General features: G+C 39.7%; 1 protein-coding gene across 1 annotated transcript in view; it reads right to left on the reverse strand.

Annotated features, from left to right (window-relative positions):
- Positions 1 to 18,285, reverse strand: part of LOC310648231 (zinc finger E-box-binding homeobox 1-like) — a gene marked incomplete at both ends in the record, with an annotated part of 439,898 nt that overhangs the window by 66,622 nt on the left and 354,991 nt on the right. The window contains one exon of the mRNA XM_083375976.1: positions 9,359 to 9,561. Within this exon, the coding sequence (XP_083232102.1) occupies positions 9,359 to 9,561 (203 nt within the window). The remainder of the gene's footprint in view (positions 1 to 9,358; positions 9,562 to 18,285) is intronic.

Below are 18,285 nucleotides of genomic sequence, written 5' to 3' on the forward strand. Positions count from 1 at the left end.
CAGGATTGTACAATATTTTCTTGTTTTAGCTCAACTAGCGACCTTAATTGCCAGTCGCTCCCTTCCAATCTAAGTAGTTGCTTGTAAGAAATCACATCCAAATTCACACCCATAGATATCCCCTCTATTGCGTGTCCAGGAATCCCCCAAATTGGTATTTTATAATTTAACTTGTAATAATACTTTTTCCAAACACGCAATATAGCACTTCTTAAAATGTGGGATTTAAAAGTCCTATCAACTTTTTTATCATAAATCAAATATACATGCCACCCATATAATAAATCCCATCCCTCAAGATAAAGTATACTTTTATTAGTTAAATTAAGCCAATCACTAACCAATGTTAAGACCACTGCATCATAATATAATTTCAAATTAGGCACCTTAAGTCCTCCTCTTTCCCGAGCGTCTTGCAAAATCTTAAGTTTAACTCTCGTTTTTTCCCCCGCCCAAATAAATTTATTAATACCCTTCTGCCACTCATCCAAATTGGCATCTTTTTTCAAAACAGGTATCATTTGAAACAGAAAGAGAAACTTTGGTAAAACATTCATCTTAACAGCTGCAATTTTTCCCAACAAAGATAATTGTAGTTTTTTCCAATTATTTAAATCCTTTTGTACTTTTAACCATAACGTCTCATAATTATTCTTGTATAATTTCACATTAGAAGCTGTAATATATACCCCCAAATATTTAACCTTTTTCACAATTTCATAGCCCGTCAGTTTTACTAACATATCCTTCTCCTTCATCGTCATATTTTTAGATAATATTTTAGTCTTATTATTGTTCCCTTTAAAGCCCGACACTTTCCCATATTGTTCTATAATTCCTATCAAATCTGTAACCGATTGAATCGGTTGAGATAATGTAACAACCAAGTCATCTGCAAACGCTCTTAATCTATAATCATTCTGTTTTATTTTTATTCCCTGAATTTTAGTTGATTCCCGAATTTTAATCAATAAAATCTCCAATGTTAAAACAAACAATAATGGTGACAGAGGACACCCTTGTCTTGTACCTTTTTCAATTTTAAAAGCATCTGTTAGTCCCCCATTAATTATAATTTGTGCTGATTGTTGTTGATATATAGCCTTAATAGATTGAAAAAATTCATCCCCAAAATTCATTTTCTCCACAACTTTCAATAAAAATTGCCAATTCAGTTGATCAAAGGCTTTTTCAGCATCCAAAAATATCAATGCCGCGGAGACTTGGTTGTTCTTATCCAAATACTCAATTAGATTAACTAGTTGTCTTACATTGTATTTCATATATCTTCCAGTTATAAATCCAGACTGATCTGTATGAACCATCTGTTTCAAGACTGACATTAATCTGTTAGCTAATATTTTGGCAAAAATCTTGTAATCTGTATTTAAAAGTGATATGGGTCTATAGTTCTTAGGCTGAGTAAGATCTTGTTCCTCCTTTGGAATCAATGATATAAAAGCCCTTCTCCAAGATGGAGGCACCTCTCCTCCAGTCTGGATAGCTCCTTTAAAGGTTCAACCATCTCTATAGATAAAGTTTTATAATAAATTGCTGTTAAGCCATCTGTACCCGGAGCCTTACCCACTTTTAGCTAAACAATTGCTGAGAAAATTTCTTCAGAATTAATTAAACAACTCATCCCTGCCCTTTGCTCATGTGAGAGCTTAGGAATATTCACTTCTTGTAAATATTTATCTATGTCTAAGGTTTGTACATTCTCACTAGCATATAACTTTTGATAAAAATCCAAAAAACCCTTTTTGATCAAATTTCGTTGATACGTTTCTTTACCCTTATATTCTATTTTCTCTATTGTACGTAACCTCTGTTTTTTCCTTAGTTGATAGGCTAACCACCTCCCAGGCTTATTTGCGTTACAAAAAGTATTATGCTTCGCATATCTCAAATTAGTTGCAACCTGATCCGCCATTAACATATTAAATTGTTCTTTCAACAAATTTATTGAGGTCCTTAATCTCTTATCCAATGGGTTCAAAATAAAAGCTTTCTCCTTCAATTTAATCTCTTCTTCCAATTCTTTACGTTTTTGCATCTGCTTACATCTATGACCATTATTCATATGAATCATAATCCCCCTCATATATGCTTTACTGGCATCCCAAACCATATTAATCGGTGTTCCTTTATGCATATTCAGAACAAAAAACTCTCTCAAATAATCTTTACATTTTTCTGAAAGTACATCATATCTAAATAAATTTTCGTTCAGTCTCCAAGATCTTCTTATTCCATCTTCACTAAATAATTCCATCCATACAGGACTATGGTCTGATAACGTTCTTGGAAAAATCTTGACATTCTTAACCCTGGAAATAAGATCACCAGTAACCAAAAAGAAATCAATTCTAGAAAACGACTGATGCCTATCTGAGAAGAAAGTAAAATCTCTATCCTCCGAGTTCCGCTCCCACCAGATGTCTCTTAGTTCAAAGTCTTCTTTCAAATAAAAAAAACTTTTAGGCAATCTAGAATAGATAGGAGAGTCTTTAGATGACCTCTTCTTATCCTTATTTGAGTCCAAGACACCATTCCAATCACCCATCAAAATAACTGATTTGTAGTCCAATTGAGTTAGCCTATCGTGTAAAAACTTGTAGAATTTTCCTTGCTGCTGGTTAGGAGCGTATAATCCAATAATGAGAATCTTCTTACCTTGTAATAATAATTCAATAATAACATATCTTCCCTGTGGGTCAGATTCAATTAACGTAGCAGATAAGTCTCTTCTCAAATAGATAACCACTCCACTCTTTTTATCTTGAGCAGATGCTATAAAATGAGGTCCCAATTGGGAGTTAATCAAGTATTTTTGATCTTTTGCACAAATTTGAGTTTCTTGCAGACAAACAATATCATTTTTATGTTGCTTCAGATAATGAAACACTTTCCTTCTTTTTTGTGGTGAATTCAAGCCATTAACATTCCATGTCAAAAGCTTTATCACCATCCTCAGCGACCTGGAACCTCTGGAACGCCACCTGGAGGTCCGCAGTTGGTCTCTTCGGTCGCGCCCCTCCCACCGGCTCCGTACTAACAGGGCCTTGTATTATAGGCTCAGAATCCATCTTCTGTTTCTGTTGTCCCTTTTCTCTCCGTTTGTGTGCCGCACGTGTCATTCTCTGATCTTTTGGATCAGCCTTTAACATCAATCTCTGTTCAGTAGATTCAGCCAATTGTGCCTCACCAACAAGCTGTGCTGATACACCTTCAACTTGTTGCTTATCTTCTTCCACTCTCTTAAGCGATGGAGATGGTGGTGAACCTGCTTTCAGGACATACATATAAAATTCCTTAGCCTTGGCAATCGTATTAAGCCTGTATCGTGTCCCTGCATGACTCACCACTATTCCAATAGGGATCTTCCATCTGAATTGTATTTGTTGATTTTTAAGTTCATCAGACAAGAAACCAAACTCCTTCCTTTTTCTCAGCATCTTAGGAGGTATTTCTTTCAAAATCATAATATCTTGTCCCGCAATTTGAAATTTCTGGTGATAAAAGGCCTGGATGATCTCATTTCGAAGTGACCTCTTAGAAAAATAAATCACCACATCCCTGGGTAAGTTCTTCTGTCTCGCTATCCAGGAGTTAACCCTGAAAATTTTTTCCACCTCTCTTGATAACTCTTTAGGGTCCCATCCCAAGATGGGAGCAGTAACCTTGATCACCTCTTCCAGTAAGTCCTCACGTGGGTTTTCTCTCAACCCCCTTATTCTCAGAGCAAATTCCATCTCTTTAAACTGAGAAACCATCAACTCTTCCTCAGTTTTATCAATTTTATTTTCTACTGTAGTAATTCTATTTTCAAGTTTGTCAGTCTTTTCCACAACCTCATCCACGCGATCATCTAGACGTTCAACATGTGCAGCCAGCCCTTGAAATGCAAACAAAATGTCTTCTCTCATCTCTCTATTTTTAAGTTCAAGAAGATCAGCTACCTCTTCCTTTATTTGTAAAGTAATTTCTTTCAAAGCATCCTGCAGGTCTTTAAGTGTAAGTGCTGGTGGTGGAGGAGAAGGTGGAGGGGATCTGGGTTTTACATTAGACTGAGTGACAGGAGAGGAAATTGAAGTTTTAGAAACAGAAGGAACTGCCTGCCTTCTTGAAGCCATTTTCACTTGCTACAAATCACTTTCTCTTGTCACTTTCGCTTTCCCTCTGTACTCCGGAGGAAAAAGAAAGGGGTAAAAATAGAATCCAAAAAAAGAAAAGGAAATAATCTTAATAATAAAAAAGGGAGAAAGAAATTCCAATATATTAGTTAAATTGTAACAAAGTCCTCGTACTTATTCTCTTAGAAAAAAAAACATTTCAGTGCCATTTTCTTTTCCTTCTTCAAAGTCTGATTTATAAATGGAGAAGATTAATGCAGCTCGGGTTAAAGTTCTAAATACTTGCAGCTTAACTCCTCCTGGTCAGCTCTGTCTGCTTTAAAGGTACACATAAATCAATATAATCCGCAGATGTGGTTGCCACGTCTAGCTTCTCTCCTACATGGAGAGAAGATGTCCTGGGCTTGGAGAAGCCTCGGACTCCGTGGGAGCTCTCACCCTCCGATCCCCAGATAATTCTGGGATATTGGGGAGCTCTACCACTAACCAAGGGGACTCACCTCCCCTTCTTCTCCCGAAGGGAAAGTCTACGAGCCGCGGAACAGCTGATTTTCACAGTCTCTGTGGCTCCAACAAAGCCTCAGGGCAAGCGGCTAGGAAAAAGCCACCATTCGGCACGGCGGAGCCACCGGAAGTGGCAAGGTTACAGTATAGTGAAAGAAGGAAGTGAAGCAGTGAAGTGGAAAAGTAGGACAGAGGCTTTCAAGGCTGGTGGTAAATTGGGGAAGGAATAAAGGGGGGGTGTTTGGATCAGAGACTATTGTGATTTTGAGGATGAGGCAAGAGATTGGAATTTGGAAGGCAAGGCCGGAGTCCAGACATTCAGGGAGAGGCTGTGGTGGAATGGATAAGAACACCAAAGCTGGGAATTTGGGAAAAAATGAAAAGAATGTGAGGATGGAGTGGGAAAGGCAGATGGATGGAGGAACGTGGAAGAAAGTTATTGAAGGTTATAAGAAGTAGTAGTGTAGGAAGCATAAGATGTAGGATTCATTTAATTAAGTGGAGGAGTGGAAGTGTAATTGTGTAGTGAAGAGCACAGTAATGAAGGTGTAGACAAGATTAAAGGCATTCAAATGTGGTTACTGGGAGTGAATTCATCTTTTTTATTTATTTATTAAATTTTTATGCTGCCCATTGTCCCTATAAGGTGACTCTGGGCAGCTTGCAAGTTATAAAAGAGGTAGAAAAATAATTAAAATATTAAAACATTAAAACTACACAAAACTACACATGGGTATGAGGTCTTCTTACCCTGTCCACCACCTCCAGCAGTGAATGCCCCCCTTGGCCCCCAAGCCAACTGGCAAAGCCATGTTTTAATACCCTTCTGGCAGACCAAAAGAGTGGGAGCAGTTCTCACCTCTGATGGTAGAGTCTTCCACAGGGTTGGGGCCACAGTGAAAAAGGCTCTTCTCCTTGAACACACCTGCAGGAATTCTTTAGTAGACAGGATCCATAGCAGGCCTCTTCTGCTAGCACAAGTGGGGTGGGCTTGTCCCATTGGGGAGAGACAGCTCCTCAGATACCATGGACCCATGCCATGTAGGGCTTTAAAGGTAACAACCAACACCTTGAATTGGATCCAGAAGCAAACTGGTAACCAATGTAGCTCACACAGTAGTGGTTTAATATGTGCAGCTCTAGGGGCTGCCAGGACTGTGTGCACCACTAGATTCTGCACCAGCTGCAGCTTCTGAATACTCTTCAAGGGTAGCTCCATGTAGATCGTGTTGACTAGGGCATGAGTGACCATGCGCAGGGACTCACGATCCAGGTAAGGGTGCAACTGGTGCACAACATGAAGTTGCACAAAGACCCTCCTACCCATGACTACCACCTGCTCTTTAAGCAGGAGCTGTGACTCCAGGAGGACCCCCAAGTTACACACCAGATCTGTCTGGGGTACTGCATCCCCATAGAGAGTTAACAATGATGAACAACCAGATCCTGAGGTCCCTTGCACCCACAACCACTCTATCTTGCTTGGGTTCATCTGAAACTTGTTGTCCCCCAACCAGATCCCTACAGCCTCCAGGCACACAGAGAGGGCAGCCACAGGATTGCTTAGATCAGCAGGGATGGAGATGTAAAGCTGTGTATCATCAGCATACTGATGATATTTCATCCCATGGTGTTGGATGATCTCATCCAGCAGTTTCATGTAGATGTTAAAAAGGAATGGAGAAACTACAGACCCCTGTGGTACCCCACAAAAGAGTGGCCATGAGCTGGACCTCTCACTCCCTATTAACACTAACTGGAATCAGCCTTGGAGAAAGGAGCTGAACCAGCACAATACTATGCTACCCAGTCCCAAACCCCATAGCTGCCCCAAAAGGAAACCATGGTCTATGGTATCAAAAGCTGCTGAGAGGTCAAGGACAGCAAGAATGGATGCATTACTCCTATCTCACTCTTGCCAGAGATCATCCACAAGCACAACCAATGCTGTTTCTGTCTCATAACCTGGCCTGAAACCGGACTGAAAGGGGTCCAGGAAATCGGTTTCTTCCAGGACCCTCTGAAGCTGCAAGACAACATTTTCCACCACCTTCCCTAGAAAGGGGAGGTGGGAAACTGGACAAAAATTGTCCAGAGAGCTTGGGTCCAATGATGGTTTCTTGAAGAGGGGGTGCACCACAGCCTCCTTAAATGGTGCCAGAAACACCCCTTCCTGTAGTGATGCATTAATCACTGTTTGGACCCACCTGCAGGTCACTGTCCTGGAGGTTCCTGTCTACTTCCTCAGGTCCAACAGAATCAAACCGTTCCCAAATAATCTGGCAAGTCTGTTCCTCAGGCATCTCCAATGGACCTGCTCCACACTTTGATTCAAACTGGAGCATAGTGGGCTGGTGGACAGGGTGAGCAGCAGTCAGAGCCAAGCCATTTGGCCAGAATGATAGTGATGGATGGGTATGGGAACTGAGGAGCTTAAAGGAGGCACCCTGTGGCCAGAAAGACTCCTAATGAGAATCTTGCTGGCTGCATATGGCACAATGCAGCCTCAGGATAGCTGCCTGGACTATTGCCTTGGACCAGATCTGAGTCATTCACTGGGTTTATTGGAGATGTGCACCCTTAGTGAGTTTCAGCCCCACTAGATAGACCAGATCAGAAAATCTATTCCACAGGAAGGCTAAAACTACTTTTATTGAGATTGGCTGTAATAACACACTTGTATGTTTTTATTATATGATCTTCCATGACTACAGAGCATCTCAAGGCTTCCAGATCAACAACTACTGTCATTTCTTTACAAAAGATCTGCATACCAATATTTGAGGCCAGGTCTATTTATACACCATAATTCCTCTTGAACCCTGAATTAACCTGCACAATCACTAAACCAGTTGAAAGGGTCAATGAAGTAGAGACAAGTCACTAAATCATCGGCCACTTTGCTCCTTTCCTGCTCTTTCCACATATACCCCCCCTCCAATATGGAGGAATCCATGGCATGTGCATATATCAAATTTTAGAGATGCTCTGGCAGTGTATAAAAATAGAAACAATATACAATGTTATTCAGATTATGTAAACTTGTGCACATTGCTATCCATTCAACATTTCCACTGTTTATTAAAATAGTCATATTCTGTCTTTCATGGCAAAGCCTTTTTAGTGGACATTTCGCTTCTAAAAGGTAATAGTTTAGAGCAATTATGAAATACTGTACGTGAAGACCACTGGACTCCTGTGACAGGATATTTGAAATTCTATACTCATGATTACAAGCAATATTACAAGCCATTATAATCTGCCATGTGTGTTTTACTCTTCATCTTGCCATTTCAATTGTTTCTGCTTCACAAAATGTAAACTTCTAACTGAAAAATAAAATTCATCAATACTGCAACGTTAAATGGCAATAGCACTTAGACTTATATACTGCTCCTTAGTGCTTTACAGCTTTATAGCAGTCTCTGACCGGTTTACAAAATCATTACAAAATCAGCATATTGCCCCCAACAATCTGGGTCTGCATTTTACCAACTTCAGAAGATAGAAGGCTAAGTCAACCTCAAGCTCATCGGGATCAAACTCCAGACTGTGGGCAGAGTTAGCCTGCAATACTGCATTCTAACCACTGTGCCACCAGGCTTAAAATGGACAAATTAATAATTGTTCCAAAATATTTCATCAATAAGAAAATACAATATGTAATATGTAAAGTTATGGGAAGAACCAGAATACATAATACAGATTTCCCTTGTTTTATGCTAGGGATACATTCTCTGAAAATCTTGCATGAAGTGAATTCAAATAAAGGAAGAAACTGATCCAGAGGACAAAAAGGAAGGTTTGGGGGTATAGCATCAAATTTTATAATCCAAACACTTTGACAAATATGCTCATACATTTAGAGCCTTGCTCTTAAACATTACATTATTCAAACAAGTTTTCTTCCTTGTTTCATGACCTACTGTATGTAAAGTGAAAGCATTTTCTTCATCTTTTCTATAGCTGGATTTCTAATGTTAACATAGTAGACAAAGGTAGAATGTATCACAGCACTACAAATTTTATTAGCATTCTTTGTGATGTTGCACAGGTTAAAGATTTTCCCAAGTTAAGAGCTCATCTGTAGGGCTCAGTGTATTGAGCCCTAGATGAGCTCTCAATATTATGTCCACCTTTGTTTTTACTGTTAAGAGGTCTTCTTCCTTTTGGATAAGGACATTGGACAAGATGTTGATGGTCATTTTGGACCCATAGTAACAGTGGTAACTACTGTAGGTAGAGAAGTAAGTAGAAAATAGATAAAACAACCACACAACAATGTGGTAAATGTGTGAGTGCAGACAGAAGGGTTTTGATAGGGACTGTTCAAGCAGTTTTGGTGGCAAGAAGACTTGGCATATTTCCAGACCTTTAGTACAAAATGATTATGCTGGGATAAATCAAGCAATAGTGACTTTTTTTGTTTGCCTAAAGCAAATTCTTGGATGAAAATGGTTAATCAAATAATAGTGATTTCATAGAAAGCAAGATAAACTTTTACAGTATAGTGAATTGGCTCAGTGGATTTACATTGACTGAAGCTTGGCAGCTGAAAAAGTTGGCATAACACTGACTGAAAACACCTGTGCATAAAATATAAAATATTGTAAGAAAAAACCTTTTTGTAAGAAGTCAAATTCAAATGTAAACAAAATGAAATTTATCTAAAGCAATTAATAGTATTGAACAGAATGATCACAGAATTCATTACTCACTTGATCTCTTCCTGATTTATGTGATGTCATATGGTGTTCAAGTTGTGTTTTATATGCAAATGTGTAACTGCATAAGGAGCAACCAAAGTTATCTTCATTTTTTTCATGGTGATATTTTATGTGTTCTTTCAGAGAGGAAAAGCGTTTATACCCTCTATCACAGTAAGGGCATGTCAGTAGCTGCGAAAATGCATCTGGTGTGCCTGAGTGAGAATAAGAAAGTATTATTTTGTTGGTCATTATTAAAGCATTGTATTTTGAAATTGGCTTTTTCTTTTCATTAGTACACCTCCAGTCAGTTTATAAGATGGTAAGCATATCTATTCATGTTACACAGATATACTAAAGCCCCCTGCCATTTATTTCAGTTTAAAAGCTTAAACCAATCTTTTGCAAATAAAATAGCAAAATCAGTGTCAGCTAATGCCTGATAGAATATAAGTGAATAACTGCCTGATTAGCCTCTTTGGTCACCAGTCTCAATTTCTTCTCTAACAGCTGAACAGATTGATTTGAACTACTTTCCATGCTGTTCCGAAGAAAACTATAACATTATCTGCTTGTCACCAGTGGTCAAAATTGACTTAACATGAAATCCCCCAAGATGGCTGCTGAACAGTAGGAATTTTTCCCTTTCCTGCCAACAAGCTGCTGATTCTGCTGCCAGAGCTGACTCTCTGGCAGTGCTGCTCCCTGGATTTCAATGGGAGCACTCACAAATGACCCAAAGCAACTTTTGGACAGCTGTGGACCCATTTGGGGAGTCTTGAATATTCCAGTTCCCTCTGGAAGTGGTAGGAAAGTCACTGAGTGTATCCATCTTCCTGTCAGCATTTTGTTTTCTTAAGCATGCATGGGCTTTTAACTTTCACTTTTTGAATGTATTGTTTTACTTTGTTTTTTGTTCTTAAAAGTTGAATGCTGATTTATTTCAACCCCTTTCTGGACTCTGGTTTGTTTTTTTCCCTTTTTCTTTCCCTTTGAGTTATGCTGCTTTCAATAACCATTGTTCTTTCCATATGGAAGCACAGCTGTGTTTCTGGATGGTGAAGTGCTTTCATTTGATTTAAATTAATAGCAGACTCTTACCACAGGATTTTTGTACTTTTTGAATTTGCAAAATATTTGGAGTTTATCTCTTTTAAATTTTTCTTCTAACCTTGGATTGAAATATCCAGAAAATATTTTGTTACCTTTTGCTTCAGTGTTTTGTTCCCTGATCAAGTTACACAAAGTAACAATGTATATGTCATTTTCAATAAAGTTTTACAAAAGAAACTTGATAAGACAGTTGCAGACCAAAGAGATATCCCCAGAGGTGGAGAACTGACTGAGTTGATCCCATGTATTTCTCTGAAATTCAAGTCTGCATATCCTTGCAATACTAGGAGCCTGACGGAATGGGGAAGTGATTCCTACAAAGACTGAGGGAGATTCAAGAATGGATTTATTACATCTACAGTAACTGGAAACCACTTCTATTTGAACTTTGTTATGTAGACTAAATTTATTATATTTAATTATACAACAATTGATAAGAGATGGCATTAAGAAAAAATGTGGATATTTGATCCAGGATGAATTACTTTTAACTTTTGGGGTGATTTGGGATAGACAGGATGCTATGGCAAACTTTCTATGAGTGGATTACAATAATAGCTTGTTAACAGTTTTGAAATCTTGTCTTTTCTTCTTCTTCCTGTTAACTATCTTGTCATTAATATAATATATAGAAGACAGGTCATTAATTTGCGAGGGCTAATTACTTCGCTGCCCTCATCGTGTCCGCAGATAATCGCCCGGCCGCCCTGTTTAGGGTGACTCGCTCCCTTCTTAATCAGGAGGTAAGGGAGGATCCCTTACAGGGACGGGCCGAGGAGTTTAGTCATCATCTGACGGACAAAATCGCTCAGATCCGGGCCGGCTTGGACTCTGACTGGGCGGAGTCTGACATGGTGGAATCGGACGGTCTTGAGCATGTTATCTGGACTGAGTTCGATCCTGTTTCCCCGATGATGTGGACAGGATCATGGGGAGGCTGAGCTCCACCACCTGTTTGTTGGATCCGTGCCCCTCCTGGCTGGTTTATGCAGCTCGGGAGGGGACACGAGGCTGGTTCCAGGCAGTAATAACTGCTTCTTTGAAGGAGGGTGTCTTCCCCGCCGCCTTGAAGGAGGCGGTGGTGAGACCCCTTCTCAAGAAGCCTGTCTTGGACCCGGCTGTTTTAAATAACTATCGTCCAGTCTCCAACCTTCGCTTTTTGGCGAAGGTTGTTGAGAGTGTGGTGGCGCATCAGCTTCCTCTGTTCCTGGAGGAAACTGATTATCTCGACCCGTACCAATCAGGTTTCAGGCCCGGATACAGCACGGAGACGGCATTGGTTGCGCTGGTGAATGAGCTCTGGCGGGCTTGGGACAGGGGTTGCTCCTCTGTCCTAGTCCTATTAGATCTCTCAGCGGCTTTCGATACCATCGACCATGGTATCCTTCTGCGGCGTCTCAGGGGGTTTGGAGTGGGAGGCACCGTTTTACGGTGGTTCTCCTCCTATCTCCTGGGCCGCTCGCAATCGGTGTTGACTGGAGGGCAGAGATCCACCCCAAGGCCTCTCGCTTGTGGAGTCCCTCAGGGGTCAGTTCTCTCTCCCCTCCTGTTCAACATCTACATGAAGCTGCTGGGTGAGATCATTCGTGGTTTCGGGGTGGGGTATCATCAGTACGCTGATGATACCCAACTGTTTTTCTCCACCCTGAACCAAACCAGCGATGCCCTCGCCGTGATGTCCCGTTGCCTGGAGGCGGTTCAGGTCTGGATGGGGAGAAACAGGCTTCGTCTCAATCCTGCCAAGACTGAGTGGCTGTGCGTATCGGCATCTTGGGCTAACCAGATTATTCCACCTTTAACAATGGGGGGGTGAAGTGTTACCCCCCCCCGTTGATAGGGCTCGCAATTTGGGCGTCCTCCTGGATTCACGGCTCAATTTTGAAGATCATATAGGAGCCGTGACCAGGGGGGCTTTTGCCCAGGTTCGCCTGGTGTGCCAGTTGCGACCCTATCTGGACCGAGATGCCCTACGCACAGTCACTCATGCGCTCGTGACCTCCCGTCTAGACTACTGCAATGCTCTCTACATGGGGCTGCCCTTGAGGACCACTCGGAGGCTTCAACTGGTGCAGAATGCGGCCGCACGAGTTGTGATGGGGGTTTCCCGATACTCCCATGTAACACCTCTACTTCGCGAGCTGCATTGGCTTCCGGTTGCCCTCTGGGTGAGATTCAAGGTGCTGGTGATGACCTATAAAGCCCTGAATGGCTTGGGTCCGGGATATCTGAGGGAACACCTGCTGCCGGCATCAAGCTCCCTTCGTCCAGTGCGCTCCCACAGGGAGGGTCTTCTCAGGGTGCCACCGATAAAAGATTGTCGGCGGATAACAACCAGGGGAAGGGCCTTCTCTGTGGGTGCGCCTGCCCTCTGGAACCAGCTGCCCGTGGAGCTTAGGACTGCCCCCGAACTCCGCACATTTCGCCGGGACCTGAAAACCTGGCTCTTCGAGCTTTCCGGCCCAGGCTGAGAATTTTTAACAGGGGTTTTTAATTCTAGGGATGATTTAATCTTTTTTAATTTGTTTTTAACTTTTGTATTGGTTGTTTTAAATGCCCTGTAAACCACCCTGAGTCCTTCGGGAAAGGGCGGTATATAAATTTAATAAAATAAAAATAAAAAAATAAAAAATAGATTTACTACCCCCCAAAATAGATTTTTGGGGGGCCTGTTTCGCAAGGGTTGGGAACCAACATTTTAATAATGTAGTAATCAGTATTCAATTAGGGGATAATATGTATATATATATGTGTTGGATTTTCTTTTTCTTTTTGATGCACTTTTTAAATGTCTTGATTGTTTTGTATTTTTTGTTGTCCTTTTTTGGATTCTTTTGGAGTTTTGTATTTTTATTTTGAATAAAATAAACATTATAGGAAAAATATTGACTTAACATGCTACTTTTTGATATATACTTGGGGCAAAGCTCAAGGCTACCACTGTACCTGGATCATGATGCTCTGTACACAGTAACTCTTGTCCTGGCCATCTCCCAGTTGGGTTACTGCAACACACTCTACATGGGCCTACCTTTGAAGAGTGTTTGGAAGGTATTACTGGTACAGAATGCAACAACATGGACAATTCTGGAGGCACCTTGGGTGATACATGTGACACTGCTGTTATGTGAGCTGCACTGGCTGCCAGTTTGATTCCAGGTCCAATTCAAGGTGTTGGTCATCACCTTTAAAGCTCTTTATGGCAGGAGTCCAGGGTATCCGAGAAGCCTCCTTATCCTGATGGGACTAACCCAGCCCACTCATTCCAGCATAAAAGGCCTATTTTAGATCCTGTTGGCCAAGGAATTTCACCTGGTAAGATCCAGGAGAAGAGTCTTTTCTGCTGCGGCACCCACCCTCTGGGATATTCTCCCATCAGAGGTGAGATCTGCCCCCACACTCCTGGCCTTCTGCAAGAGCCTAAAAACCTGGCTCTGTTACTTGGCCTGGGGCCCCAATAGGGGCCTGCTACATTGGGAGCACCTGACAGGGTAGAGAAGATTCTCATCTCCCCAGGCTGCCCATCATCTTGGTTCTTAACTTTTTATCTTTTTATTCTAATGCAGGGGTGTCAAACTGCCAGCCCGCAGGCCGGACACGTCACCAGAAAACCACACCCACCCCATTGCTGGCAATGGGGAAAAAGCTCTGATACGTTGCGCAACGTCATGTGGCATTGCGAGTTTGACATGTCTGTTCTAATGTAATTTTTTTAGCACTTTTAAACTTCATATATATACAGATTTTCTTTATATGCAGTTGACATTGTCAATTTATAATTTCTCTCCCATAATTTTTGCCATTCTTCTAACTCTATAGTATAACCAAAATTCTCCGCCCATCTTGTCATTGTCCCTTTAATTTGTTTACTTTCTATCTCTAAAGTTAACAAAAAATTATACAAGTTTTTAATTAATTTCTCATCAGACGTTAGTAATATCTTATCAAACATGTTTTGTTCTTTATAAAATCCATACATTTTCATATCTTTTTCATATCTATTTTGTATTTGTAAACGTACCCACCATGACATGTTGATACCCTGATGTTCCAGTTCTTGCTTCGATTTTAATGTCCCATCAATATTTAAAATATCTTTATATGTCCACTTTTTTTCAAAATCTAACAAGTTTACATGTGAAAAAGCTTCAATTGTTGATAACCACCCTGGAATTTTTACATATATTTTCATTTTGATTTTTTCCCATACATTTATCAAAGCATTTCTAATACAGTGGTTTTGAAAATATCTATGAATTTTGTTTTTCCCATACCATAAAAATGCGTGCCATCCCGAGTGTAAGTCATGTCCCTCCAAGCATAACAACCTTTTATTCCTAAGCATTATCCATTCTTTCGCCCATGTCAATACTGATGCTTGATAATACAAAGTCCACTTAGGTAAACCAAAACCCCCATTTTCTTTAGTATCTTGCAAAGTTTTCTTTTTTATTCTAGCTTTTTTTCCCTGCCAAATAAATTTCAAAACTAAAGAGTCCAACTCTTTAAAAAAAGTCCCCCAAGTTTTATCGGGATTGTCTGAAACAAAAATAGAATCTTAGGCAATATATTCATTTTAATTGTAGCTATCCTTCCTAGTAAGGACAATTTTAAATTCTTCCATTTTTCCAGGTCTAACTTTATTTGTTTCAATAGTCTTATATAGTTGTCTTCTTTTAATGTTGAACATTTAGCTGATAAATATATACCCAAATATTTTACCTTTTTCACTATCTGTACCTCTATCACCTCTGATATTCGATTTTTTTGCTTATCCGTAACATTTTTCACTATTATTTTAGTTTTTTCCTTATTAATTTTTAATCCCACTACTTCACCATATTGTTCCAATTTCTTCCACAATTTTGGAATCATCTTCAAAGGATCTTCCAAAATGAATACCAAATCATCAGCAAATGCTTGTAATTTATATGTTTCACCTTTTAACTCCAAACCTCTAATTTCTGTATCTTGTCTTATATTTCGATTTAAAACTTCCAAAGTAGGTAAAAGATACCGTCTGGTTACTGTGGCACAGGCGCGTGAATTCTACAATAATGTTTTAAAAGCAACCCCACTATCACTTCTGGAAGCGGCAAAGGGATCTGGAGAAGGAAAACTTCAAGTGGCTGAAGATGGACAGACAGAGGAGAATGGTGCTGGAGGGGATCAAACTACAACTTTGTTGGCTGATGTTGGAGAGCTAAGGGTGACGCGTGCTGCTTTAAAAAGAGCAAAACAAATAAAAGAACAAGACCAGCAGAAGTTTATGGAATTTTCAAAGCGCACTTACAGCGAGGCAGTGGGAGGAGCGCGGCCCAAAGGAGACAGGGCCATTGAAGAGGTGCTCCAAAAGCTTCGGGGCGACAAGAATGGCGACTAAATTTTTGACTTGGAATGTTAATGGATTAAATTCGCCTCAGAAGAGAAAGAAAGTTTTTCTATATTTAAAGCAATTTAAGACTGATGTTATATGCTTGCAAGAAACGCATATTAGGGCTATGGACCAAAAGTTTTTACTGAATTCAAGATTGGGTACGCAATTTGTTGCCTCTGCAATGAACAAGAAAAATGGAGTGGTTGTTTATGTTAAAAGTGCTATAACAGCGGACTTAATTGAAGCAGATAAGCATGGAAGATACGTAATGATAGATTTGTTGCTAGAAGGCAAAAAAACGCTTTTAGTTGGACTGTACGCTCCTAATCAACAAAAACAACAGCCTGACTTTTTTAGCTTACTTCATACAAAGCTTACTCAGTTGGATTACAAATCGTTTATTTTTATGGGGGACTGGAATGGCGTTTTGGACGTACAGATGGATAAGGCTGGTTTTTTTAAGCGTATTCCGTGTCATGCCAGACTGCCTAAGTCTTTTTTTGAAATGAAGGATGATTTGGAATTGCGAGACATTTGGCGTGACACACACCCGCATGAAAAGGATTATACTTTTTTTTCTGATAGACATCAATCTTTTTCTAGGATTGACTTTATCTTGCTGACTAATGATTTTTTTTTAGGATTAAGAAGGTAAAGATTTGTGCAAGAGCTATTTCTGACCATAGCCCAGTATGGTTAGAGATTAATAAGGACAACAGAGATAGGCGCTCGTGGCGCGTAAATGAGAATTTGTTTAGAAACCAGAAAAATGTGGAAGAGTGTAAACAGCGAATGAAGGATTTTTTTGAAATTAATATGAATAAGGATACTTCTATGGATATGGTCTGGGATGCTAGCAAGGCCTATATGAGAGGAGTGTTGATATATATGAATAACAAACATAGACGTACTTTGGAAGCTAGAAGGAAAGAATTGGAGAATGAAATTAAGGAAAAAGAGAATGCTCTGATTTTGAATCCATTGGATGTGAAGACTAAGGAGGCTATTAAGCTATTAAGAGGACAATTTGATAAATTAATGGCTGATCAAGTGGCAACCAATTTGAGGTTTGCCAGGCATAACACTTTTTGCAATGCTAATAAGCCAGGTAGATGGCTAGCTTATAGACTAAGGAAAAAGCAGAGGGCTTCTAACATAGATAAAATTGAACATAAGGGGAAAGTAGTGTTTCAACAGGATTTTATTAAGGAAGCCTTTGTGGACTTTTATTCTAAATTATATGCTAAGGAGAAGATTAATGAAAAAGACATTGATGAATATTTGGAGAATGCTAGCATCCCGGTGCTTACGCAAGTACAAAAAGAGGAGATTAATCAACTGATTACAGAAGAAGAAATATTTACAGAAATTAAGGAGTTGAAGGTCGACAAAGCGCCAGGTACAGATGGTTTGACTGCGGCCTACTACAAAAATTTACAATTAGAGATGGTTAAAACGTTAAAGGAATTGTTCCAGACAATCCAGAGAGGGGGAAGGGTGCCTCCATCTTGGAGAACTGCTTTTATCTCTTTGATACCGAAGGAAGACCAAGATGCTACTCAAGTAAAAAACTATAGACCGATATCACTATTAAATACAGACTACAAGATATTTGCTAAGGTGCTGGCTAATAGATTGATGAGGGTTCTGCAACGGGTGATTCATGGGGATCAAACTGGGTTTATTAGTGGTAGGCAAATGAAAAATAACGTGAGGCATATAGTTGATGTGTTAGAATTTTTGGAAAGGAACAACCAGATCCCTGCGGCGCTAATTTTTTTAGATGCTGAAAAAGCTTTTGATCAATTGAATTGGCAATTTTTGATGAAAGTTTTAGATAAAATGAATTTTGGGGATAAATTTTTGCAACCAATTAGGGCATTATATCAAAAGCAAACAGCTCGAATAATAGTTAACAATAGTTTGTCAGAAATATGCAATATTGAGAAGGGTACAAGGCAAGGGTGCCCGCTATCGCCTTTGTTATTTGTGTTAACATTGGAGATACTATTGGTAAAAATACGAAATTCGGAAAGAATTAAGGGTATACAGATTAGAGATCAGGATTATAGATTGAGAGCGTTTGCAGATGATCTGGTTGTTACAGTGACCCAGCCGGAGAGCTCTGTTGTGGACCTGATGGAGATAATAATGCAATATGGGAAGATTTCTGGATTTAAAGTTAATGTACAAAAAACTAAAATTTTGGCCAAAAATATGACAGCATCGCAAAAGGCCCTCTTAGAAGGGTTAACTGGATTTGAGATTGTCAAAAGGGTCAAATATTTGGGGGTGTTTTTGTCGCCCTCTAACACAAAATTATATAAAAATAATTATGAAAAATTATGGGGAAAAATCCAAAAAGAAATGGAGAGTTGGGAAAAATTGCAATTGTCTTTGTTGGGGCGAATCGCAGCAGTAAAAATGAATGTCCTGCCTAAATTCTTATTTT

Source organism: Vipera ursinii, assembly GCF_947247035.1.
Source record: "Vipera ursinii genome assembly, chromosome: W".
NCBI classification, from domain to species: Eukaryota; Metazoa; Chordata; class Lepidosauria; order Squamata; family Viperidae; genus Vipera; species Vipera ursinii.